Source organism: Heloderma suspectum, chromosome 1, assembly GCF_057233095.1.
Source record: "Heloderma suspectum isolate Gila_16-S chromosome 1, 16-S_ref, whole genome shotgun sequence".
NCBI lineage: Eukaryota > Metazoa > Chordata > Lepidosauria > Squamata > Helodermatidae > Heloderma > Heloderma suspectum.
In genome coordinates this window covers 420,399,274-420,424,619 of record NC_139458.1, presented here as the reverse complement: position 1 = coordinate 420,424,619, position 25,346 = coordinate 420,399,274, and the positions used below count along the sequence as shown (strand labels likewise).

At 44.8% G+C, this 25,346-nt stretch overlaps 1 protein-coding gene across 18 annotated transcripts in view; it reads left to right on the top strand.

Moving 5' to 3' along the window:
* The window catches only part of NRXN1 (neurexin 1), a 1,598,206-nt gene that overhangs the window by 1,334,869 nt on the left and 237,991 nt on the right, over window positions 1-25,346 (top strand). For all 18 annotated transcript variants that reach the window (XM_084829231.1, XM_084829225.1, XM_084829224.1 and 15 more), the window contains one exon: window positions 13,291-13,462. In XM_084829231.1, the coding sequence (XP_084685357.1) occupies window positions 13,291-13,462 (172 nt within the window). The remainder of the gene's footprint in view (window positions 1-13,290; window positions 13,463-25,346) is intronic.

Below are 25,346 nucleotides of genomic sequence, written 5' to 3'. Positions count from 1 at the left end.
CTCTCCCATTGGAATCAGTGTCTAAAGTCCCACTATTTTGGATTGTATTGTTGGATTGTATTGACTGAGTAGTTCTCCTGCTAAAGTGCATACAATTATGGACCAGATCTGTCAGGATTCCACCACTGACCTGGACCCCTTGAGCAACTCTTTACAGTTCTCTTGCCTCCTTAAGAGTCCCACCTTCCTTCTTTTACCTTCCCCTTCCCAGTAACGTGGGGTTTAGGCTGTAGGTGTGGGGTGATTGATACTCTAGACACAGGATTTAACTACAACAGTTTACTAGTAAATTAAAGCCAACAAGTCACAACTAAAGTTACCTACACTGTAGAGCTGAGAGATGCAAACGGTATTGAGAGAAAATAAAAGTTGCAAAATCCAAGTTCCTTTACCCTAGCTGTACTTAGACTTCTCCAGACATCTTCTTCCTGCTCTCACTTCATGCTCTGGGCCCTCTGGCTCTGCTCTTACTCCTCGCTCACTGTCTTTATATACCCTCTTCCCTCAAAATGGAAAGTACTGCTTCAAACCTGAAGAAAAGAAACTTAACTGGGGAAATGAAACTAAAACTTAACTGGGAAATGAAACTACTCCTCTCAGGGATACCTCCTCCCCCACAAAAAACCTTCAGGTCTTTTAAGCCTGACCTTTCCCCCCTTTGACTCTGTAGGCCTCAAACCTTCACAAGATACAACGGATCAGTAATTTTGTGCATGCCAGCTAAAGTGTCAGTGCATTACTGTTCAGCTGTGGCAAACCCCCTTTACAATAGTTGCAACGGAGAACTGCAAGACTACTAAACAACCCATAGGCCTGGGCATGGGGGGGGGCATTATTGGTGTTCTTTCCTCTTTTTCTTACACAGACTCTATCCCACCTAGAATAACCAATCTCACACAGTTCCAAAATGTCCTTTGCCCTTTCTGAATCAAGTTTACAGGGGGTGAAGAAGATTGTAATGTGGAGGGAGCCAGGAAATCCCCATTGTATGAGCAGAGTTCTGCTCAACTACCTCTGGATCCAACCCAAGATTTGATAGATGACTTGTCAAAGAAACGAGGACACTTCAGATCAGACTGAATGAATGAATTTAGCCATTAAAAATAATATCAGATTTTAATTGTGAAATTCAGTTCTCAATATATGCTTTGTGTGTTTTGTTTTTGTGGAAAGTTGGGATATGAAATAAATAAATAAACAAATCAGAGAGCATCAAAGCTCATCTTTTAAAATTAGAAATGTGTCTAATTTTGAGATTTTGCAGAAATTCATTTAAGCTCTATTGACTTTCTTCCCATATTGGAGACACCTCACTCTTTCTTTTTCTTGATGGGGAAGTAACTTCTAAATTGTATTTAGCAAGTAGGCAGAGAGGACAGATCACTTTGGGGAGAAGAGCAATAAGTGAACAGCAGGTTAAGCCCTATCTTGTATTACCATGGTTTAGTATTCTCCTGAACTTGTAAAGATTAAGAAGCAGAAATGCCATTCCGGTACATGTTTTATCACTATTTCATCCATCTTACCCACCCTTAGCTTTAAGTTTAATGTGTCTTTCCTTTTATAATACACCCTGGCCCGGCTGTTCTTCAAGAAGGAAGACATTCTGTATCACTTCTAGCATTTAATGGGAAGCAGGTAGTCAACAAAATGGAAGGACCCATAGGGCTCCCTCCACTCATGAACGGAGTCCTGCTCACAGAATGGTATTTTGGGGCCCTGATTCAGTGAGTAAAAGTCAAGAGTGAAAGCAACAAAATGGAGCCACTAAATCCCCAGATCTGCCAAATCATCTCATATCAACTTGTTTTAATGAGATTTTCACATAGCAAACTGGTTGTGTGTTTACAGAATAAACTGGCTTGTAGTCTTTCATTCTTTTGCAATGGTTGTTAACTGGACTGGAGAAATAGTTTCAGTAATGTGCACGCTATATGATATTGGGAAATCATATGTGCCGGCCATCTGATTTGAGCTGAAAGGACCTTGAATATTTTAATTGCATCGTACGTTCAGATATAAACTGGAAACGGAAACAACTGATGCCTTAGCGTGCTCTTTGACTTTGAGATTTTGAAATTCTGTCCAAAGTTTGATACCGTGTTTCACAATATACTGCAGTTCCCGCCCCCTCCTGTATGCTCTACCACTCAGCTTGTGGTGATTTTTATTGGCCTTACGGGCCACAAGGCAAGTGTCAACCTGCAATTCTTGTGTCCTACTGGGCCCTGTTCCTCTGCTGGTGCACTGACACCACTGCCTGTGCACTGACAATTCCGCACAGGACAGAGGGGAATGAGTATTCAAAGGTAGAACAATAAGTTCCATTCCCTGGGGTGTACACTCAAAATTTGAGTATTCAGAAAATTCACCTGGGATTTTCAAGATTCATGTGTGGATGTCAACATTCTCCAAATTCTGGACATCTGGTGTGATGGAAACATTACCCTGACTTCACAGCCCGCTTCATGGGCTGAGAAAGAATCTCCCTCTTGGCCATGCCAAAGGCTCTGAAAAACAATGGCAAAGTTTTGGCTCATTGTGTGGGTGAAAGGGATGCATCTCCATGTTGCCTATCTAGGCAGGTTAGTGATGCTCCCTCTCTTCTGGTCCTGCACTATGAAGGCTGGCATGAATACTGCCCCAGCACAGGAAGGCAGGGAGAGTCACTTGGTTGCCCAGACAATGTGGGGACATACCCCTTCTCTTGCTGTGCTGTAACAGTTTCATGCTGACTCTTGCAGCACGGTGCTGGAAAAGAGAGAACATGTCCCTGTGGTGCCTAGGCAATTACAAAACCAAAGGAGCCTCTTCTCTCCATGCTGCTACGTAGCCAATTTGATTGGCTATACTGTAGCACAAGGTCATCTTGGTCACTATGTGCTCCCTAATTGGTTACTCAGGCTACAGTTCTACACATGCTGACCTGGGAGTACAACCCATCAAACTCAGAGGGACTGAGTAGACATGTAAAGGATTGTACTGTCAGAATCATATTGTGACAGAGAAAATAAAATTTGCCAGAGGAGGAGCAGAAAGGTGAATGCCTTGGTTCCAAGCAGGCATGAAAAAAACCCACAAAATGTACAATGGGATTATTGTGTGCCCCCCATCCTGCGCTGAGAATTTTCCTGGGTCATCGTTTGGCTCAGCCCTAATCTTGACTCTCAAGAAATAAATACATTTGTCCGTTGCTTATTTACTGGTGAGTTTCTCTGGCAGGCAGTTTCTCCAGAGCCCTTGTAAAATCCGTTTGCCTGCTGATTGTTAGCAAGAACAGATGAAGTTTCTCTCCCCTTTGTGCTGACAATTCTCTTGGTCAAGAGGTCCCTCCACAGCCCTTCTAAACTCATCTTATGAGTCATTACCAACTTCTCCAAAGAACTGAGGAATTACCTGCAAAGAGGAGAGAAACTACAGCTCTTCTTCCCAACAATAAATGTACCCATGTTTGCCACACTCTTGGATTTATATCCTGTTTTCCTCTGCTTTTGGTATGTGATGCTGCCCTTTTTATTGGTATCTTTTTTTCTTTTTCTCTTTTTGTAGTGGTGTCTATGTCACATAAGGGCCCTTCCATGTATCTTGTTTCTATCATTTGCATGCACCTGCTTAATTTTTTTTCAAAGGTCTTTTGCTTCTTTTTCTCTATTTATAAAACACATTACATAAAAACCAAATGGAAGCAAGTAGGAAAGGCATGGCTGTGTATGAATACTGTGATTATAGAGCATCATACAAAACATGGATGGGTTTTATTTTTTTGAATGTCAAAGCACTTGATTTTGGAGGGGAGAACTTTGAATGTATTCTGTAGTCACATATCTTTGGGAAAGTTCTTGTATATTTAATAATTCAGCAAAAGGGGTGATTGCTACAGTACAAGAGCAATTACATAAAAAAACATTTTCTGTTGAATGTGAATAGCAGAGTAAGTGGGTGATTAAAACACATGAATTGCACAATTTGCCACTTCGCTCATAAGGAATGTTTCGAAAGAATACACATTCTCAAGCAGTTTGGCTATGTGGAAGAGTTTGCTTTCTCTCTGTTGCCTTCTACAGCCTTTCTGTATAGCACTAATAGGCAACCTGGTGCTCTTCCCATTTGGGGGCTAAAACTCCCATTAGCCCCAGCCACCATGGCCAGTGATTATGGGAGTTGTAGACAAAGACATCTGGAGGGCACCAGGTTGTCTACCCTTGCTCTATAGGCTGAAGACTGTTCTGTTTTGGAGTTCTTAACAGACAAGTTCAGAACTGTAATATCCCCTTTGAAATTTGCCTTCTTACAGACAACACAGTCATTTACTGTTTCATCTCTTAGGCAGAGAACGGCTTACCTTTAAACATTTTTCCACTTGAGAATATGCCTGCTGTGCTGTTTTCCTGTCACATGATGTGTAAGCTAACACAATTTTCTGAGCCTTGGGGAATTTCAAAATAGTCCAAGAGAGGCTGAAGGAACGTCTTCCATATTGGAGAACTTCCAGCTCACTTCAGTTGCAAGAGAGCCCCCAATGTAAGAGGGTCCCCTGAATGTAGCACAGTGGTTAGTTCAGACAAGTGAAAGGGATAGGATGTAGTGTCTTTTTCATAGACAACTCCCTCCAAATTTATCTCAAATTTCTATTTAACCAAAATTTACAAGCTGTTATACAGAGGTTGGGAGAAGGACACTCTAGAGAAATACTACTAACCTTGTCAAAATTATTTTGCCTTCCCTGGAAGTTTGTAAAGAGCTCACCCCACCACCGTTGCCCCAAATACAATCTTACAAATATACTTTAAGCAAGATTCAGTGGGAATTCTAATTCATATACTACCGAGTACTGAGATTGCCTTAAAGGTGGGCTATAAATAATTCCAGATAGATCTAAATACTACAGCAGATATGGGAAACTCTCCACACAGTCAGTGTGGTAAATGGTTCTCACTCATTATGGCAGCTGTATGGAGTTGAGTACTCACTGGAAAAGACCCTGATGCTGGGAAAGATTGAAGGCAAAAGGAGAAGGGGATGACAGAGGATGAGATGGCTAGATAGCATCACCGATGCAATGAATATGAATTTGAGCACACTCTGGGAGAGAGCGGAGGACAGGAAGGCCTGGCATGCTATGGTCCATGGGGTCACGAAGAGTCGGACAGTACTTAATGACTGAACAACAACAACATGGAGTTGTCTACATCCAGAAATGCTTCCAAGGACTGTACTGTAGTTGCTGCAATGTCCATGCCATACTTAAGTGGAACTATTAGTGGAAAACAAAATAACTTGTGCTCTTCCAAGCTAAAAAGATTCCACCAGTCATGTATTGTGATGCTTGAAATACACATACACACACACACACACACACACACACACCATTTATTCAGTGCCATGCAGATAGCTACATAGATCCATATGGTTATCTAGTAGCTGGTGACCAGATAGTAGGGATGTGCGAAAGTCACTTACCTTTTTGAAGGGGTGATTCGTGTGTGGGGGGGAGGCACTCCGCACCTCCCCCCCAAATCCTAACCCAGCCGGCTGTGCTCTGTAGCAACTCCGCGGAGCCGCCGGCAGGGTGCATTCGCAGGCGTGCGGAGCCTGCGGATGCAAAGCTACGGCAGCCACCATTTGCATTCCTGTTTTTTTGCTGTGATAGGCTACGTAAATATTTACATAGCCTATCATGGCAAAAAAACAGGGGCTCAAATGGCATAGCTGCCGCCATTTGCACCCCTGTCTTTCGCTGCAATAGGCTACATAAATATTTACATAGCCTACCACGGCAAAAAAACAGGGGTGCAAATGGCGGCGGCTATGGTGGCCACCATTTGCGTTCCCTTTTTTTTGCCGTGATAGGCTACGTAAATATTTACGTAGCCTACCACAGCCTCCACAGGGATGCAAATGGTGTCCCTGCATTAGCCGTGATATGCTACGCAAGTATTTACATAGCCTATCACAGCAAAAATGGGGAAGCGAATGGCAGCCGCAGACATGGCTGCCATTCGCAAAGCAGCGCGAACGGCACCAGGTAAGTGCTTCGTTTCGCGCGCCTTTCGTGGGGTGGTGGGGAGGGGGGGCTTCATTCCGTCATGGGTTTCGGGGGGCCAAATGCACTGGCATTCAGCCTCACTGAGATCCGTGGCGGAATCCTCTGACATCCCTACTAGTCTAGATAGTCACCATACATGACTGGTGGTGGTGGGCAGCATTCCTTTCCATGGATCATAAGTTGTGCAGACCTGCTCTGTCCATTTTTTCCAGGGCTGATAGAAATGCTCCATCAGCCACATAGATTTTACTCAAAATGCTTCTTTGAGTAGGCAATTTCATGCATCTTTGCCAGCTTGCATTAGAGATGAGAGAAGGTTTTCCAATGAGAAAAAAAGATCAAGAGGTTGTGGGATAAAGAAACTATTGGATTCCAAAATGAAGGATTTTTCATCTGTTTCTGAACCTGAGGACATTTCAAAGGCTGCAACACATTTATAGAATTAATATGCAGTTGTAACATTTATTTAGCTAGGTTCCTGCAGTAACTTCTTCCTCCCCTCACCCCCACCCCACACTCTACAACACTGCTTTTTTTCTCATTTTAGTTTTATAAGAATCGTTATTCAGAAATGAAGCATTTCGCCTGTCGTCTGCGGAAACAAAAATCAATAATTGCTTTAGTCAGTATTTTTAAATGAACACAGCAAGATACTTCATTAAACTATGAATGCCCAGTTATGGATGCTTTTTCAATAATAATTAAAATAGATAATAGCATTTGGAGTGGATACTTGCCATGAAGAAGGGACAATGTAGTGGATAGATAAATCAGTTATTGCCTGTGATACCACTGTAGTTTTGTGTTGCTTTTCTAATTAGAGCTGAAACAAATGTGTCCTTTCACTTCAGGTTCCTAATTAACTCCTCTGCTTGGTAAATATCAGCCATATTGAATGCTACCTATCTTGGGATCCATGCTGTATCATGGTGTAGAGCAGCCTTCTCCAATTTGGTGACCTCCAGAGGTTTTGGACTTCAGTTCCCAGCAGCCTGGGCCATGTGTTGAGTAGTCAGGAATGCTGGGAGTTGTAGTCCAAAACATGTGGAGGGGCCAGCCTCAAGAGCAAGAAAATGACTACTGTCTCCTTGTCTCCCACCTGGCATACCTGAACTGTCAGCAGTGCCTATACAGGGGTATAACATTTGAATAGCTCTAATCATACAATTGGACACTGCGGTGGCTTAGTGGTTAAGACGCTGAACTGCAGACTGGAAGGTCGGCAGGTCAGCAGTTCGAGACCCGAGTGCTGCGTGATGGAGTGAGCTCCCATCTTCAGTCCCAGCTCCTGCCAACCTAGCAGTTCGAAAGCAAGAAATTGCAAGTAGATAAGTAGGTACCGCTTCATCGGGAAAGGTGACAGCGTTCCGTGCACCTCGGTGTTCAGTCATGCCGGCCACATGACCACGGAAGCGCTGTCTTCGGACAGCGCTGGCTCTTCGGCTTAGAAATGGAGATGCGCACCACACCCTAGAGTCGGACACGACTGGTTGGGGACACCTTTTTAATCATACAATTGACTCCGAGGTTTTATTTGGGCTATCAACAACATGAAACAAGAAGTTCATCTCTATTAGCCAGTCATGTGAATATGACCTGTTTTCAGTCCTGAATGCCAATATGAGCAGTGGTGCTTAATTTTTTTAGAAATGTTTGCACATTCCCGAATTTGCGATCATGTTCAAAAATGTGTTTTTGAAATGTGTCCTTTGAAATGCACTTTATATCTGACAAGTAGATTTTGTTTTTGTTTTTACTTGTAAAATGAAATACGAATGATTTATGATTTGACAATTCTTTGTACGATTCAATAGTTGTAATATTTGTAAAAACTTTTGTTTGGATTTTTTTTTCTTTTTAAGCATCAGATGGTAGGGGAGGGAAGGCAAGACATAGTCTTGTTCCACACCAAGTCCAGAACAGCTATTATCTGTCCTGGCCCCATTTTAGAATATGTCTTACCTTTTGATGTTTTCCTCATTTTATACACCTCTCAGTTTGCTTATGTGGTCATTTATCCTAAGGTGAAGAACCTGTGAACTCACCTTTGTCTCCAGTTACCCTGCATTGTCTGTAAAAGGGGTGAAGGAATAGGAGGTTGAAATGAGTTGAAAGAAAGTGGATAACCTTTGGCAAGGTCAGATGACACTGCCTTGTCTGCATCGCTTTCATCTTGGGGTCAGCATTCAAGTAAACAGTAGCATGGCAGTTATCTCTGGCGAGTAAAGTTCATAGATTCCTAGTAGGGATGGATGAGCCCATCTCTGTCTGGGATCAGGGAGCTTGATGAACTGCCCCCTTAGCTCGCACAGCCTGGGTCTGCTCGGCGAGCATCCTTGCCCACCCTGCCTGCCTGCAAGCTGTGTGAGCTGCCCCTCTTTCTCACACCAGTTGTTAAGGGCTGGTGTGAGGAACGAGGGCCTCAGTGCGGCCATCCCCAGCCTCTCGCCCTGGCCTTCTCTAGAGGAGGCCAGGGAGAGAGCGCTGGGGTGCCGCTGTCACCCCTCTTCCGCACGCCACCTGTCAAGGTGTGGTGCGGGAAAAAGGGCCTGGGTGGCCAGCCCCCAGCCTCTTGCCCTGGCCTCCAGCAGGTGGGGGAGAGGAGGATAGGTGCCTCCTTCTTCCCTCCATCCCCACCTGCTACAGCAGTGGTGACTAGGGACAAGCTGGTTGTTTTCTGTAAGGCCAGGAAACCTTACAGGAAATGACCAGCCTTTCCCGCACCACTGCCGCTGTAGCAAGGATGAGGGAAGGAGGAGAGGCACTGCCTTCTTCCCCTCTCCTTGCTGAGGGAGCAGGCGCCTGAGCGCTTGCCTGACTCAGCACGTCATGAGTCGGGCAAGAGCTCAGGTCTGCGAGCTGGTGTCCGGGGGGCCGAACCGGCAACTTCTCACCGGGCTTCGAGCCCCAACCAAACGGTCGTGATATCCCCAATTCCTAGGACAACATACTTATGAATGAGCCAAGAATATAGCCAGCAAAGGGTGTATGACTGGAACACATGGAATGTTATGTTGGTATAGCAAGGAACTTGCCCTTCTCTGAGGGCCAGATCAGTCATTACCTTAAACCTGTATGTGGCAGCTATGTCTTCCCCCCCCCTTACTCTAGAGAAGGTGCAGGGCCCCTGATCTGGATCTTAAAAAACCCCTTTCTAGCCCCATGCTGGGGTCCCAAGCTAGATTGCCCCCCACCTATTCTAGAGCACAGATTGGGTGGGAAGAGGTAGGTACTAGATATGGATCTAAAGCTTTGTCTGTTTTGGCCCTGAGAATAGAAACATGGAGTTAAGAACATTCTTGGTTGTATAAACTTCATAACAAGCAGAGATTTATTCTTGAAAAAAGCACCTTCAGTTTGATGGAAGTAACTTCCTCAAAGTCTCCCCTTGGGAGAAAGGTCATAGCTCAGTGATAGAACACATGTTTTGCATAGGGATGTACGAAAGTCACTTACCTTTTCGTCGGTGTGATTCGCGGTGGGGGGGAGGCGCGCCACATCTCCCCCCGAAATCCTAACACAGCCGGCTGTGCTCCGCGGCAACTCCACAGAGCTGCCGGCCAGGTGCATTCGCAGGCTCCGAGTGGAGCCTGCAGACGCAAATGGCGGTGGCTACCGCGGCTGCCATTTGCGTTCCCTTTTTTGTCGTGATAGGCTATGTAAATATTTACGTAGCGTATCACAGCCTCCGCAGGGATGCAAATGACGTCCCTGCATTAGCCGTGATAGGCTATGTAAGTATTTACGTAGCCTATCACGGCAAAAATAGGGAAGCGAATGGTGGCTGCAGACACAGGCACCATTCGCAAAGCAGCACAAATGGCACCAGGTAAGTGTCCCATTTCATGTGCCTTTCGCGGGGTGGTGGGGCGGGGGGCTTCATTCTGCCATGGATTTCGGGGGGCCGAATGCACTGGCATTCGGCCTCACCAAGATCCGTGGTGGAATTCTCTGACATCCCTAGTTTTGCATGCAAAACAGCCCAGGTTCAATCCCTGGTATTTCCAGGAAAGGTTGGGGTAAACTATTGTCAGTGCAGACAATACTATGCTTGATGGACCAATGGTTAGGGATGTTGTGGACTCCCAACTGGGTCCGGGAGTCTGTTGCCTTCCCACCCGCCTGCAACCTCGGACCACACCTGCTGAGCTCCTGCCCTTTCTCGCGCCCTCCTAGACTCCCCACGACCCATCCGGCGAGCGCCCGCCATTTTGCCACCTTTTTTTGTATGGAAAAAAGGGACCTTAAAAAATGTGCATATTTAAATATATACAGTTTGGGGCCAGGAAACCTTAATATGTGCAATATTAGAAGCATCATGCCTCTAGTATTGTGCATATTAAGCTTCCCCGCCCCCAACTGCACATATTTAAATATGCATATTTTTAAGCTCCCTTTTTTCCATAATAAAAAGGCAGCAAAATGGTAGGTGCTCACTGGACAGGCCCGAGGTGAGTGCAGCCTACTCGGCGAGCTCATGGTGGCTCGCGTGCGGGTCGGGGGGTAAAGCGGGGGTGACGCTTCAGTGGGCATCTGGAGAACCCAAGCTAGGGTGTGTTCGCACATCCCTACCAGTGGTATAAGTCAAGCTTCCTATGTGACTGATTTGGAAGATCATTTATCTATGATAGCGATTCTTAGGCTTGAAGATCCCAATTCAGGTTTGATGAAAGGAAGTCCTTCTTCACGCTGTGCATAGTTAAACTATGTAATTCACTTCCACAAGATGCAGTGATGGCCACCAATTTGGATGGCTTTAAAAGGGGATTGGGCAAATTCATAGAGGATAAGGCTATTGATAGCTACTAGTTCTGATGGCTATATGCGACCTCCCTTATCAGAGGCAGTATGCCTATGTGCAAGAGCCGCTAGGGATGGGATGGCGCTTTTGCACTCATGCCCTGCTTGTAGATTTCCCTTGGGCAGCTGGTCAGTAGAGATGGGTGAACCCCTCCATGCCCACCCTGTGCACTGCTCGCTGGACCTCTGCCACTTACTTAACTCTGTTTGGCATTCTGGGTGAGCCGCTGGATGCTCTGCAGGTACCTGGTGAGTGGCACACAGCTCCTATTCTTCCTGTGAACTGCCATTTTGCATAGAAATCACAGGTAAGCTACTTGGTAAATTGTGATTTCCACAAAATAGCGGCTGAAAATAGCATCATGTATGCAAAATTACAGGTGTAATTAGACCACGCCAGCAATTTTGCGTAAATGGCACTAAGTAAATTACCCACGATTTCTACGCAAAATGGCGATTGCAGGTAAGTGGGGATCCAGTGCACGCTGAGTCGGCTAAGCACAGAGATCTGCCAACTGGTGTCCTGGGGCCCAAGCTGGCAAGAAATCACCAAGTATGCCCGTATCCCTACTGGTTGGCCACTGTGTGAACAGAATGCTGGACTAGATGGATGCTTGGTCTGATCCAGCAGGGCTCTCCTTATGCTCTTATGATGACGGACGGGGTTTGAGGACAACTGCATTGTTTAATTATTACCTTGCAGCCACCATGTTGTGGTTGTGGTAGTGGGCTGCTTGAAAGTCTTCTCATTAAAGCTGCACTACTATATTTGTCTTATGTGGCCTGGATGATGCAGTATATACATACAGGGGCAAACCATGCATACTTTTGGAAGTTCTTAATGCAGCTGGCTGTACAGTTTCAATCTGACTGTCATTTTAAATCTAATCATTCAAACCGAAAAGGGCCTTTTAAGCTTGGAGTGAAAACTTCATAGAAGTCCCAAGCTCTTTAGCACTTCCTTTGGGTCTTTTCATAGCATGTTCATGAAGACTATCTACTACAGATCACTGATAGTCCCCAAACCAGTTTATGGGATGTGGGGGGGGGGAGATTGGCTTGTATCCAGTGTTGGCTTTGCACTAACAGAAAGTGCTCCCCCTCGCACAAGGACAAGCATCCATTTTCACCAATCCTTCCTTCCTCCTGCACCCCTTTGCATCATATCCCATACGTTTATTTCTGGCTCCCTCCCAATCCCCATTCCCTTTGTCTCTTAGGGAGCAAGATTGACGGTCACCTCTGACCCCAGGGGTGACCACCTATCCAGTGCGGTGTGTGAGGAGTGGTGAGGAGCAGATCTCCTCCTTGCTCCCCCAGCCCTGCTTTTGTGGTTAGACATACCTCGGAGAGTAGGAAGCGGCAGCCAGACAACACATAGGATGTGTCGTACTGGATTTCTGACTTCTCTGCCCCACCCTGCCCCAGGAATGCCCAGTTTTCTCCACTCCACACTGCTCTTATGAGTGCGGATTGTGGGGCCGATCCACCCTGCCTATGAGGCGGTGCAGGAGGGGTGGGGGTCAGTTCTCTGGGAACCGACCTATCAGCCACTGACTAGCGGCCACAGGATTGTGCCCTTAGATTGTAACCTTCCAAACAGGGACTGTCTTGCCCAAGCAAAAATGCTTTCTGCTAGTGCAAAAAGCCACCATTGGATATAACCCATTCTGTCCTCAGTGAGAAGTCAAGGGCAAGCCCATTTATGATCCATAATTTGTGATCCAGCAAGCCAAGCATACATTGCCGTTTCTGCATAAAATCCCACCAAATCTCAATAAAGTGGAAGCTATTATGCCACCATAAATGGCAAGCAGGCTGCATTTGGCTTGGTTCATCCCAAACAGGTAGGTCACAAGTCGCTTAGGGCTTTTGAAGATGATGCTTGCTGTCGCACACTATACGCAAGTTTAGATGTGAGGTGACAATATATTTTCAGTTTCTATCACCACTGACTTGAATTGGGATAAATATTTTTTACTTTTATTTTAATCACACTACATATGCCCACTGGCTTACCAAGTATCAGGATGTTTGTATTATAAGCAGCAACTGTACCAGTGCTAATAACAGTAATAGCCACTATCAGTACTTTGTGCATTTAATGGTCTTCTGATTTCACTGTTTACAGTTCCCTCACACACACACACACACACACACACACACACCATATATGTATACTGTATATAAATCAGAAACTGTCCATAATACTCCATGTATCTGATAAACTGGTCTTAATCCATGGAAGGTTATGGCAGAATGACTCTGTTAGTCCATACGGTGTCACAAGAGTCCCTGATGTATTTTTGGTGCAATACGCTAACACGGGTATGCTCTGGAATATATTTTCAAGAAGCTTTTTCTGACTAACACTCATCTTATTTTTAAAAAATATTTTGAAAGAGTTCCAAATTGATCCTTTTGCTTCTCGTTTCCCTTTACAGCACCAAGGGAAAATTGGAGTTAAATTTAATGTCGGAACGGATGATATCGCAATTGAGGAGGTCAACGCAATCATTAATGATGGAAAATACCATGTAGTACGTTTTACAAGAAGTGGTGGTAACGCCACCTTACAGGTGGACAACTGGCCAGTTATAGAACGCTACCCAGCAGGTAAGGACATCAATACAGACTGTTAAGTTTACTGGGGGCTGGGGGGGGAGGATAAACAGCAATGTGGTGGTCTTGCTTGTGTAAAAACACAGGATCTCAGCTTCTTCCAGATGTTTAAGTGTTATTTTCTCAATAATGGATGGTTTCTAGGGTGTGATACTAGCAATTCCTAGGACAAGCAAAAAGGCACAGACTACCTTTTACTAAACTGAAGGCATGTTGATGACAGACTCCAAGAAGCCAAGTTTTTTTTTTTTTAAACCAATTTAAAGTATTAATGTACTGGTGTATTTACAGAAAGAAAAGGCTTTGACAAAAGCAGCACAATATATAGGGATGGTGCGGGCATCCAATTCCATCCAGGAATCCAGCAGAACCCCCCTCCCCCGTGCCTACATCCCTGAGCTGCGCTCACCAAGCTCCTGTCCCCACTTGCCACCTGCCCTTGTCAAGCCACCCACAGTCACCGAGGCAGCTTTGTTGAGCTCCATGATCACCATTTTGGGGGTAAAAAAATGGTGATCGCAAAAATGCACATATGTACATATGCACAAAATGGGGCCATGAATCGCCCATATACACAAATGTACAGGCATTTGCTTGCCTGTAATCTTGCTTATATGGGCCATTCACAGCCCCATTTTGCATATACATCAATATGTGCATTTTCACAAATATGCATATTCGCATATATGCAAAATGGGGCCATGAATGGCCCATATACACAAATTCACGGGCATTTGCTTGCCTGTAATCTTGCTTATATGGACCATTCATGGCCCCATTTTGCATATACACAAATATGTGCATTTTCATGATCACCTTCCCTGCCGCAATGGTGATCACAGAGCTTGACCATGCCATCCGGGTCAGTGCGGGTGGCTCAACAAGCAGTGGGGAGCTTGAGCACTGGTCCAGGTGCACGTGAGCGGGGGCAGGGGCTGGGCGAGCACCCGGAGAACCTGGACAGGGGGGTGCCCGCCCATCCCTAATGATATGTTGAAATATTTTTTTAGAAAATCCAGAACTGGATGTTTGTATCAATTTTATAAAGGCCAATAGGTATAAAAATTTATTATAAATTTATTTTATAACCATTTCTTTTACAACCATGTTTCTGTAGCCTGCAGTGATTGGAAAATAACAAAATGTATTAAAGCAGGCAAGGAAGCCAAGAAGCACTGTCTTCAATGGAAAAAAAGCGCAGGTGGGGGAGGATTTTTGATTTTAAGAGCATTCGCTTAAACACAATAGCTGTGGTCCACTCATCTCCACTTATTCTGCAGCTGCCTTCTCGAAATCAGTCTAACCTACCAATTCTTCCTGAAGAAATAACTTTTTCATTTTCATTTGATCAGCAGTCCTTTGATTTCAGTGGACCATATATTACACAAGTGTGGTCAATCATCCCAGCCACCCAGGCAGTCTTGTGAGCTTGTGTAAGATAAAGCTGGATATTGTGAAGATGGCGTGTGTAAATCCTGCAGCTGATTCTCAGGGGTCCACACTATGCTAGAGAAACTATGGTTGTTGGAGGAATCTGTCCTGGGGGTGAAGTTTGCCAAGCTTTCATCTCAGCCCCCCAGACTTTGGCTCATTTCACTGCAAGCTGCCCCAACTCGATCTGCATCAAGTGGTCAGTTTGCAGATTTTGTGTTTCTGTTTTTGTTTTAATTTGAGTAACTAGAAATGTGCGCAAATTGTGGACACGATTTGCATACTTTGTGCAAATTGCAGCTGCAATTTGTGCACATTTCTATGTATGCATTTTTTTTTTTGGAAAAACAGAAAGAATTCCCAGATTTCAGGGGAAACCCTGCAGCTTGGCCTGCAAAAGCAAGCCAGTTTGGGTGCTCCAGTGGGAGTCTGTCAAGCCCCCAAAGGGCCGAATTTCACAGCAATGGACATCCCTAAGGGAAACTAGTCCAGAGGTTGGAACAATCTGAGCCTCTTGTGTGTAGTCAGGCTCTATCATGGAGACGGAGTTGTCATCTCCTAGCAGTAATTACCTCATGAGTATGGAGCAGAAGTGAGCTCAGAATGTATTTATTTATGCAGTACTGCCACAGTACTCCTGCTCATTCTGTTGAGGAAGGGGGACTCACCTCATGCAACAGAGAGCTAGCAGTTCAAAAAGGAACCCTGAAAACAAGTGGAAATGCTTGTCTCCAGATCGGGACAGATAAGCAGAGCTTCTTTTGTAAGCTCTGGTGACCTGCCTCTTTCTGGAAAGAGTGCTTCACTCATTTCTGGCAGCTTTTTTAACTGCTAGTTCCCCATTGCTTTGGCAGTCGGTTCTGCTGGTGCATGGGCAGATTTGGAATACTGCCCATTGTATTTATTCCATTTATTTCTTGCCCAATAGCAATAGGTCATCCTTCTTTTTCTCTTCCCTCTATGTGATTTATTAAATTTAATATACAAAAACACCAACATATCATTGTGGCAATAATATTAAATATATAATAAAATAAGCAAACAAATATGTAAGAAAAAGACTCTTTATGTTTCTTACACAAATTACAGGGCCTTTTCAATGGTAATACTCTGGTTGTGCATCAGCCTTCCCAGAGGGGTTTATTTGCTGCCATCAGATGAAGACCCTTTTATTCATCCAGGCCTTTTAGATGAGTTATGTTTTATAAACCTTTGCAATAACTGTATGTTTTACAGTCTGGGCCCCTCATCATAAAATCTGTGTTTTAATTCTATGTTAATTTTAATCATTTTAATCATTTTTTATTGTTTTATATTGCATTTTAATGTTGTATTTGCTTTGTGAGTTCCTGAAAGAACGTGTACTATGGGGTGGCTGTATAAATAAAGTAAGAAAATAAGGGAGCAATCCCGTGTCCCCTAGACGGCATCTGGGGGGATACAGGATATTTTGGATTCCTGGATCCGAGGCCAGAGACAGCGCTCCCACCTTGGACCCAGGAGTCTGAGCTCCCCACCCATCCCCCTCACAGTCAGCATGGAGAGAACCATGCCTGCTGCTTCCACGAGCTCGCAAACATGAGGTCAGGGAGGAGGGAAAGGGGGCAGTTCTATGGGTGGGGAGGGGAGGAGACTGGGGCGGCTGACTTATGAAGAATCCTCTGGCCGCCCCAGGCTCCTTCCCTTCCACTCCGCAGAGCCCCGGCTAGATTGGCAAAATCGCCCGTCTAGCAAAAAGGCAGAGTGAGAGGATAGCAGAGGCAACAATCACCTCCACGCTCCTCCCACTCTGCATAGGATGCCCATTAAGCAACATTTGTTTTACCAGTCAAATAATTTGTTAAAAACTAATAATTTGTAAAAGATAGAGACCTGATCAATCATCAGTTATTTATGGAAACACCAAAGCGTGCTCCCAAACATTATCTTGAAGAAATGTTACCTTCCAACAAAGAACAAACAATGACTTGTTAGAAAGAAAGGAAAAGATTCAGAAGGCTTAACTTCTCATTGCCACAAAACAGACTTAATGTCTGCTGTTCAGGGATAGTAGGGAGGAAAAGAATTACAGAGGAGCCAATTATATACTGACAAAAAGAAACCAGCTAACAAGCAATGTGAACAGTGAATCTGCTTCTGCCAGATTCTGGCCTGGTTTTTGAGGTTCTGCCTTATTTACAGGAGTGGCACTCAGAATGTTGGATCCATTATTGACCCAGCAGTATATTTCAGGCATTTTGCAAGCCATGTGAGGGGGGACTCCTGCTTCTTTCTCTCTCTGCCTCTCTCTCCTTTTGTTTGTTTGTTTATTAAACACACCAAAGAAATTCGAAAAATGAGAAGAACAGGGATGTTCTGCTGAATGGACCTGCAGCCCAGCAGATTCTGTATGTTGCCAAATGACTGGCATAGTGACTTCATTTCATATGAGGTCAGAGTGTGTGCACAAGGGAGACAGGAAGACACTCTTGGGAGAAGGTACAGTGTGGGGCAGGCTTCCCTTGCCTGCTGCCCCCTATGTGAGTTGGACTGCAACTCCCATTATTCCCAGGCATCATGGCCACTGGCTGGCTAGAGACGATTGGGGTTCCAGTCCAACACATCTGGAGGGCATCGTGTTGAGGAAGGCTGGCCTGATGTATTCCTGTGAACAGTATCCGGTTCAGCACATAACCTGTGATTCTCTGTGCAGATGGCTGGAGGGAACAGGGCTATGCAGAACTTTGAGGGTCTCGAATGAGAGCGTTCGGGGCCTAAACCTCTCTGTGCTGAAGCATCTTTAGATGGTTCCCAAATGATAATTTGAATAATGGATATGCTCGCGATTACTGAATGTGGAATCAGTGTTCATTGATTCACCTGGATTTCCACGCTGCCTGTGGTGGTGCTGGCAGTAGTGGTAATGTTTTAATTCTTGGGCAAAAGAATATCTGGAAACACTGCATACAAAAATGTTTGCAGTCTTTCTGATGACTTTTAACAGTCCCCTCTGCAGCTACATCCGGGCTTAATTAAAGCCACCGTTCCAGCCATAACTCAGAATCCTCCTGTGTGTCTTATTGCTTGGCTCAGGCCAATCGCTCTTGCTCTTTAATTTTCTTTGAGGTTTTATCAGTACCATCATGTTGCCTTTGTGGCAGAGCAGCAGAATCTGGTTCATTGTTTTATTTTCTCCCTGTCTTGATTTAATGCCATCTTCATACACTCCTGGGTTTTGCACTATTTTATCTTCTGGTTCTAACCATCAGTCTCTCCAATTTCATATTCTCTATCTCACTTTCTTTTACATTGTGTGTCTCTGTTACAAACAGTGGTTGTATGTGTGTATATGTGCGTGCACACATGCGCAAATAGCTTCTGATCTGTATTATGCTGTTTACAGCATATATCTTTAAATGGTAGTGACAGTGGGGGGAGCCCATATCTTGCTGCACTCAGGGATGTCCGTCTCTTTGAAATCTGGCCCTTTTGTGGCTCAGTGGACTCCCATGGCCCACCCTACTCAGCTTGTGTTTGCGGGCTGAGCCGTGGGTTTGTCCCAAAATCCAGGAACTTTTTCCACATTTTTTTTAATTGGCCTAAATAGAGATTTGTGCAAATTGCAGCCAGGATTTGTGCAAATCATGCAACTTGTGGCTGAAGGTTGCGCAGATCTCTATTTGCGCAAATAAACAAGGGAAAATCTGTGAACTGGCCCAACTCGATGCAGATTGAGTCAGGCCTGTTCACAGAAAACAGGCCAAAGTCTGGGGGGCCAAGCCGAGTGAAGTTCATCAAGCTCCATCCCCCAAATAGATTTCTCCAACATCCCTAGCTCCACTGCATTCTGGCCCTGCTGCTGCCCTGTTCATCTGCTACTTCCCCAGATCTTTTACCTACTACCCTCCTTAGCCTGCTGGCTAATGTAGTCTTCCATGGACAGTGTGGCTCTCATCCAGTGGTTGTTCATCCTGCTGCTGTCAAAGAACAGTTCAGGGTATGCTGCTGCTGGAAATCCGGAACTGTTAGACTCTTGGGATGCTGCACAACGGCAAAGGGAATGATAGTATAATAATCTCTGTCAGTGGGATTATCCCTAGTTGAAGGGATGTGGAAATTCACCATAGTTCCCTTAGGGTGAAGGCATCTTATGTGAAGTCTGCCGAGATAAAGCAACTTCTTCAACTGGGGGCCCATGGTTAAGGTTATTGCCTAAGGAAGGACTTGTTCACACAGCACATAGTTAAACTACAGAATTCACTACCACAAGACATATTGATGGCCACCAGTTTGGATGGCTGTAAAAGGGGGTTAGACAAATCCCTGGAGGAGAAGGCTATCGATGGCTACTAGTCCTGATGGCTATATGCTGCCTCCAGGATCAGGGGCAGTATGCCTGTGTACACCAGTTGCTGGGGAACATGGGCAGGAGGCTGCTGTTGCACTCATGTTCTGCTTGTAGGTTTCTGTCAGCCATAAATTGACCACTGTGTGAACAGAATCCTGGCCTAGAAGGACCCTTGATCTGATCCAGCATAACTCTTCTTGTGTCCTTATGCTCTTTTCTCCTGAAGGTATTCCTTCTAAAAAAATTCTGAGAAAGATACCAGACAAGCAGCCTTTGCATAGGGATGTCAGAGAAATCCGCTGCGGATTCAGATCGGGACCACTTACCTCCGCTCCAGAAGGACTGGAGGTGGAACGGCACTCGGCTGCTTCTTCCAGCCAGAGCTGTTCGCCTCCTCTCTGTCCCTACCGATTGCCTTTTAAAAAAAGTCTTGTTTTTTAAGGCTATCGGGGGGGGGGGATGTGCCCATAGACTTATACGCAAATAGAGTCATGAATCTTGCGTATAAGTCTATGTGTCCATAGGCTTATACGCAGGATTCACTGCTCTATTTTGTGTATAAGCCTATGGATGCATAGACGTATATGCAAGATTCATGACTCTATTTGCATATAAGTCTAAGGGCACATCCCCCCCCCCCACAATCACCATTTTTTTAAAAAATACTTCTTTTTAAAGGCAATTGGCAGGGACAGGGAGGAGGTGAACAGCTCTGGCTGGCAGGAGGGAAAGTAAGTGCCCCCAAGCCAGTCCCCCCCCCCCGGAATCCGAGCGGAGCAGAACTACTTTGGAGGATTCCAGGGGGGAGGAATAGATCACCTGCCCCCCATGGATTCCCCACCAGAACAGACGGTGGGGAATCTGTACACCCCTACCTTTGCATTGCTGCTAGGGATATATGACAATTTCATTTTTGCTCACAAAACATAGAAGTGTGCCCTGTTGGAAGCCCTGAACGTGAGTGGGAGCACATGTCCACTGGAAATGTTTGCAAATTGTCAGACATGTACTCGCGTTCAATTTGCTCAACTCTCCCAGTTCCATTTTGCGCATATTTCCTAATTTGCAGACTGAAAGCCCCATTTCAGTTTATGGCAGAAAGTTGCACAAATTAGGGGAAATTTGCGCAAACTTCATGTCGGATCGCTGCTCGATTTGCACAATTTCCCCGTTCACGCAGAGTATGCAGCAGTCAGAAACAGAAACAGGAATTAGGCATGAGATGAGCTGCAATGTGACATTTGGAGAATCCTAGCGATCTCAAACATCGCCTCACCCAGCCTGGGCCCCTCTGGAGTTTGAGGAATTGGGAGCTCAGGCAGCCTCACCCAGCCTGGGCCCCTCCAGATTTTTTGACACCAGCTTCCATCAGCCCCGGTCAGCATGGCCAGTGCCAATGGACAGAGATGTGGATTTTCTGTAAAATGTTGCATTGGAAAACAAATTCCTATGCAAATTAAGCTAATCTGCATGAAGTAATTTGCATCAGAAAATTTTCAGTTCGCATTAGAGAATGATTTAATTTAGCATGTTTGTTTTGCTTGCATTTAGTAAACAAACTAAAGTATGTTAATTTTATGTCCCAACAAACAACAAGTATTTGACCTGAAATATTTGAGGGTAAAATTAAAGCACACTTTATGTGATTTAAATGCTATATTATGTGGATGTGTTTTATTGGAATACTTTTAAACATTTCAAAAGAACATGTACTTCCCTTACATAGCTTAAATTTGGGGGGGGGGACCTAAGAGAACAATCCTATGGTTCCAGGAGAGCATCTCAGGGACCATAGGATTCTTCAAAGCACCCCCTCCCCCCCGGCCATCAAAACTGCTATGATCTTGGAAGGGGGACTCTGGTGTCTGATCCCTTCCCCTATCCTTCGTGCCGGCTGCTTCCTGAGGTCGCAAATGCATCCTCAGCGGACGTTGGAGAGGTCTGTAAGGGGGTGTTCTGGTGGGTGGGGAGGGGAGAGGAGAGGAGAGGAGACCGCAGATTACCAAGAATCGTATGGCCTTTCAAGCCCTGCCTTGCCAACACGCCCTCTCTAGATTTGCTCAGAGGCTCGCCAAGAGAACAAAACACAGAGTACAGAGTTGTTGTTAAGGCACCTTCAGTTTTGACGTCCCAACCTATTAGGTCTATTTCACAATTTATATATATATATATATATATATATATATATATATATATATATGTATTTTGATGAGAGAGCGAGAGCGAGAGAGTTTCTCACACATTTGCTGCTAGCGATAATCAGCTGAAAACTATGAATTACAACTCTAAAACTGCCAGGCTTGCCTAATAATATATTTGCAATCGGCATCCACTCAGTGTTACTAATGAACTTATGATTTTACTTTATTTTTCCTGCAGAAGAATAAAGCACTGGAAAATGTTCCAGATTTTCTGCACCACATCACTGGTGATGGAGTTTGTAGTCAAAACTATCTGGAGGGAAGTCTGGATTAGACCTTGAGGGAGTTGAACCCCATGTTTCTGACATGTCATGAGTTGGTTTCCTAGGGCAGTGTTGTACAGAAGGTAGGTGTCCAGATAATATTTTGGACTTCAACTTCCAGAAGACCTTGCCAGCACGGCCAATGCTGAGGAATACTGGGAGTTGAAGGCCCAAACATCTGCAGATCAACTTACTCCCCACCCCTGTCCTAGGGTCTAGTAGATAGGGATTTCACCTGTGTGCCACCACTCAGTCATGTCATCATGTCCCAAGAAGAGAACAGTATTTGGCCATCAAGGGAACCCCCTTACACCAATAGGACAGATCAGATCACATGATTTTCCCTGCCTCCAACAACAGTTCCCAGGCTAATCTTGCTTGCTGATCTGAGCAACTAGGAGTAGGGATGTGCGAAAGTCACCTTTTCAAAGGGGGTGATTCGCAGCAGGGGGAGGCGCTCCACACCTCCCCCCAAAATCCTAACCCAGCCGGCTCTGCTCTGCGGCAACTCCACAGAGCTGCTGGCCGGGTGCATTCGCAGGTGTGCAGCGCCTGCGGACGCAAATGGCAGCAGCTACAGTGGCAGCCATTTGCATTCCTGTTTTTTTGCCATGGTAGGCTACATAAATATTTATGTAGCCTATCACGGCAAAAAAAACAGGGGCGCAAATGGCGTAGTGGCCGACATTTGTGCCCCTGTCTTTCGCTGTGATAGGCTACGCAAATATTTACGTAGCCTATCACGGCAAAAAAAAAGGGTGCAAATGGTGGCAGCTATGGCGGCTGCCATTTGCGTTCCCTATCATGGCCTCCACAGGGACGCAAACGGCATCCCTGCATTAGCCGTGATGGGCTACATAAGTATTTACGTAGCCTCTCACGGCAAAAATGGGGAAGCAAATGGCAGCTGCAGACGTGGCCTCCATTCACAAAGCAGCACGAACAGCACCAGGTAAGTGCTCCGTTTCGTGTGCCTTTCGCAGGGTGGTGGGGCTGGGGGCTTCATTCCACCACAGATTGCGGGGTGCTGAATGCACTGGAACTCAGCCTCACTGAGATCGGTGGCAGAATTCTCTGACATCCCTAACTAGGTGGCTCTTCTGTTTCTGGCCCTCACTTTGCCCCCCCCCCGGCCTTTGCCTCACAACATCTCTTCCCACCCTCAATTTAACAGGTCTGAAACACAGCCCACCAATTCCCGTGCTCTACTGACTGGCCCTCTGTAGAGATATAATTGTTTAACACAGCTTCCAAATAGGCCAAGATTATTCAGCATGCTGTTATCTGATGCAATATCTTAGACTGAATCATGGCTAGACGTACATTCCTGCAGTAGGCTTAACTTTCATTGGCATGCCCGTAGTGTGTTTTTGGCTCCATTTTCATCTGCCTATTTTAAAAACTCACTTGTTACCATGGCATCTGTGTTTTAACTTATCTCCCCTACCTGCTTTGGGGTTTAATTAAGAATACGCAAGATCAGCAGGTTAATTAAGAAGGCTCTCCATTTGAACTGTACAGCTGATCCCTCCTTCACGGAGACTGAAGAAATTAGATGTTTATCATCTTGGCTTCCTGCGGTACCCAAACTGATTAATTCTCAGCCTAGGCAAGCAAGGAAGATGCTTCCACCTGCTTACTAGTTTTAAACCATTTGTTAGAAGGGTATATTTGATCATTTGGGAAAGTTTAAAACAGCTGTAGTATGAGTGTATTTATTTTAGTTTCATAGCTTGTGAAGTTTGGTTCTGTTTTCACAGCTTCAGATATATATTTTTCATTGTACCTATTAGTATTACGAATTCTCAATGTTATCATCACAATTCTTTGTTCTCTTCATTGTCAAAATGTACCTTTTCTTGTTGAAAAATGTGATTGATATACAAATGAGCTTTATTTGCATATGTTAAGTGAGGATGAGCAGAACCCCCCACCCCCGGTTCCTTTATTGTTCTGAGGAATTATTTGTTGTTTGTTTGTTTAAAATATGTACATACTGCCATTTGGGGCAAAACCTTCTCACAGGATTTACAAGGTAAAATTGAAAAAAAGACAACAAATTCTAAAATTAGGGATGTGCGAATTTATCCCTGACCGGGTTCTCTGGGTGCCCTCCCACCCCTGTCCCTGCTCACTGGTCCCCGGATCATGCTCAAGCCCCTTCTGCACTCGGCGAGCAGCCCACACTCACCCTGGAAGCCTCGTCAAGCTCCACGGTTGCCATTTTTTAAAAAATAAAATGGCAATCGCAAAACTATGCATATTCGTGTGTGTGCAAAAATGCACATCTTTGTGAAAATGCACATTTTCGTGCATACACAAATATGCACACTCACCAAAATGCCCATTTTTGCAGACACAACTCTGTGCATTTGCAAAAGTGTGCATTTTCACTCATACCCGAATATGTACATTTTTGTGATCCTGTTTTAATATTTAAAAAATGGCAACCGCTGAACCGCAGAGCTCAATGTGGCCGCCGTGGTAAGTGTGGGCCACTCACCAAGCAGGGGCAGGGGGCAAGTGGGGGCAGGCGCTTGGCAAGCGAAGCTTGGGGGTGTGGGCAGGGGGGGTTCTGCCAGATTTCCAGATGGAATCGGATGCCCCCACCATCCCTATCTAAAATAGAGTTAACTAAAACAACAGCACAAACCATTTAAAATAACAGCAGGAGTGACAACACCCAGTTATAAAATAAAAATGGGAATCTGTTCATTCAAAAGCTTAGAATATCCAGGTATTTAAGGCCCATTTAAAAATAGTTGGGGGGGGGGAGAAATGTGTACATTGCCTTCCACAAGAAAGGACTGTATCTTTTTTTTTTCTTTTTTTACATTTTGTTAAAGTATTCCATTCACTTTGCCTGATGTCCCCCCCCTGCCCCTGCAGGGGAGGGGAGAGTTTCAAGAAACCCCACTCCACTTACTTCTTTCATGACAATGCTATATAGCTAGGTGATGTGGGTATGTGACACTGCCTGAAAACCACATTTGAGTCAGAGCAATGCTTCTTACCCTGACTGTGATGTCTTGTGGGTAACAAAAAAATAGTGCCCAGAAGGATTACGTAATCACTTCCACTGACCGATAAGTGAGGCAAACAACTCACCTTACAGGCACTGTGAAAAGCCTTCCCTGTGCCCCAAATACCTTTGTAATCTAACAGTTTGGTGAAGCTGGGGGAAAGTCATTTTGTCTGAGCTACATTTGACAGTTTTGAGCAAGTAATTGGCCATTGTGCAAATTGTGTGTGTTTCCCAACACATCTTTGCTGGCTCACCTTCTGTTAAGAAATGATACCGAGTCAGCCAGCATTTCCAAAGGTGTTCAAATCTCTCCATCCTTCAAACTTCTTTGACTACAGAGTCTTTTTTTTTCTTACAAAACAATGACAGTCTTCTTATCAATGTTTTAATAAAGTTTCACAATTCACTGTTTTTTATTATTGTTATTTGACAACTTATTGGGTTTTTCTGTCAGATAATGCTATATGATGTTTCTTTCAGACAGGAGGCAGATATTTTCCTTTTGTGTATATGCAGGCTTTCCCCTCCTTAGTTTTACATCTCTCCTTTTTCATCTTGAAGACCCTGGTAAAAGGAGAGGGGTTTATCGTTTCTTAGATGCAACAGATTCTGTAATTAAATTCAGTTTTTA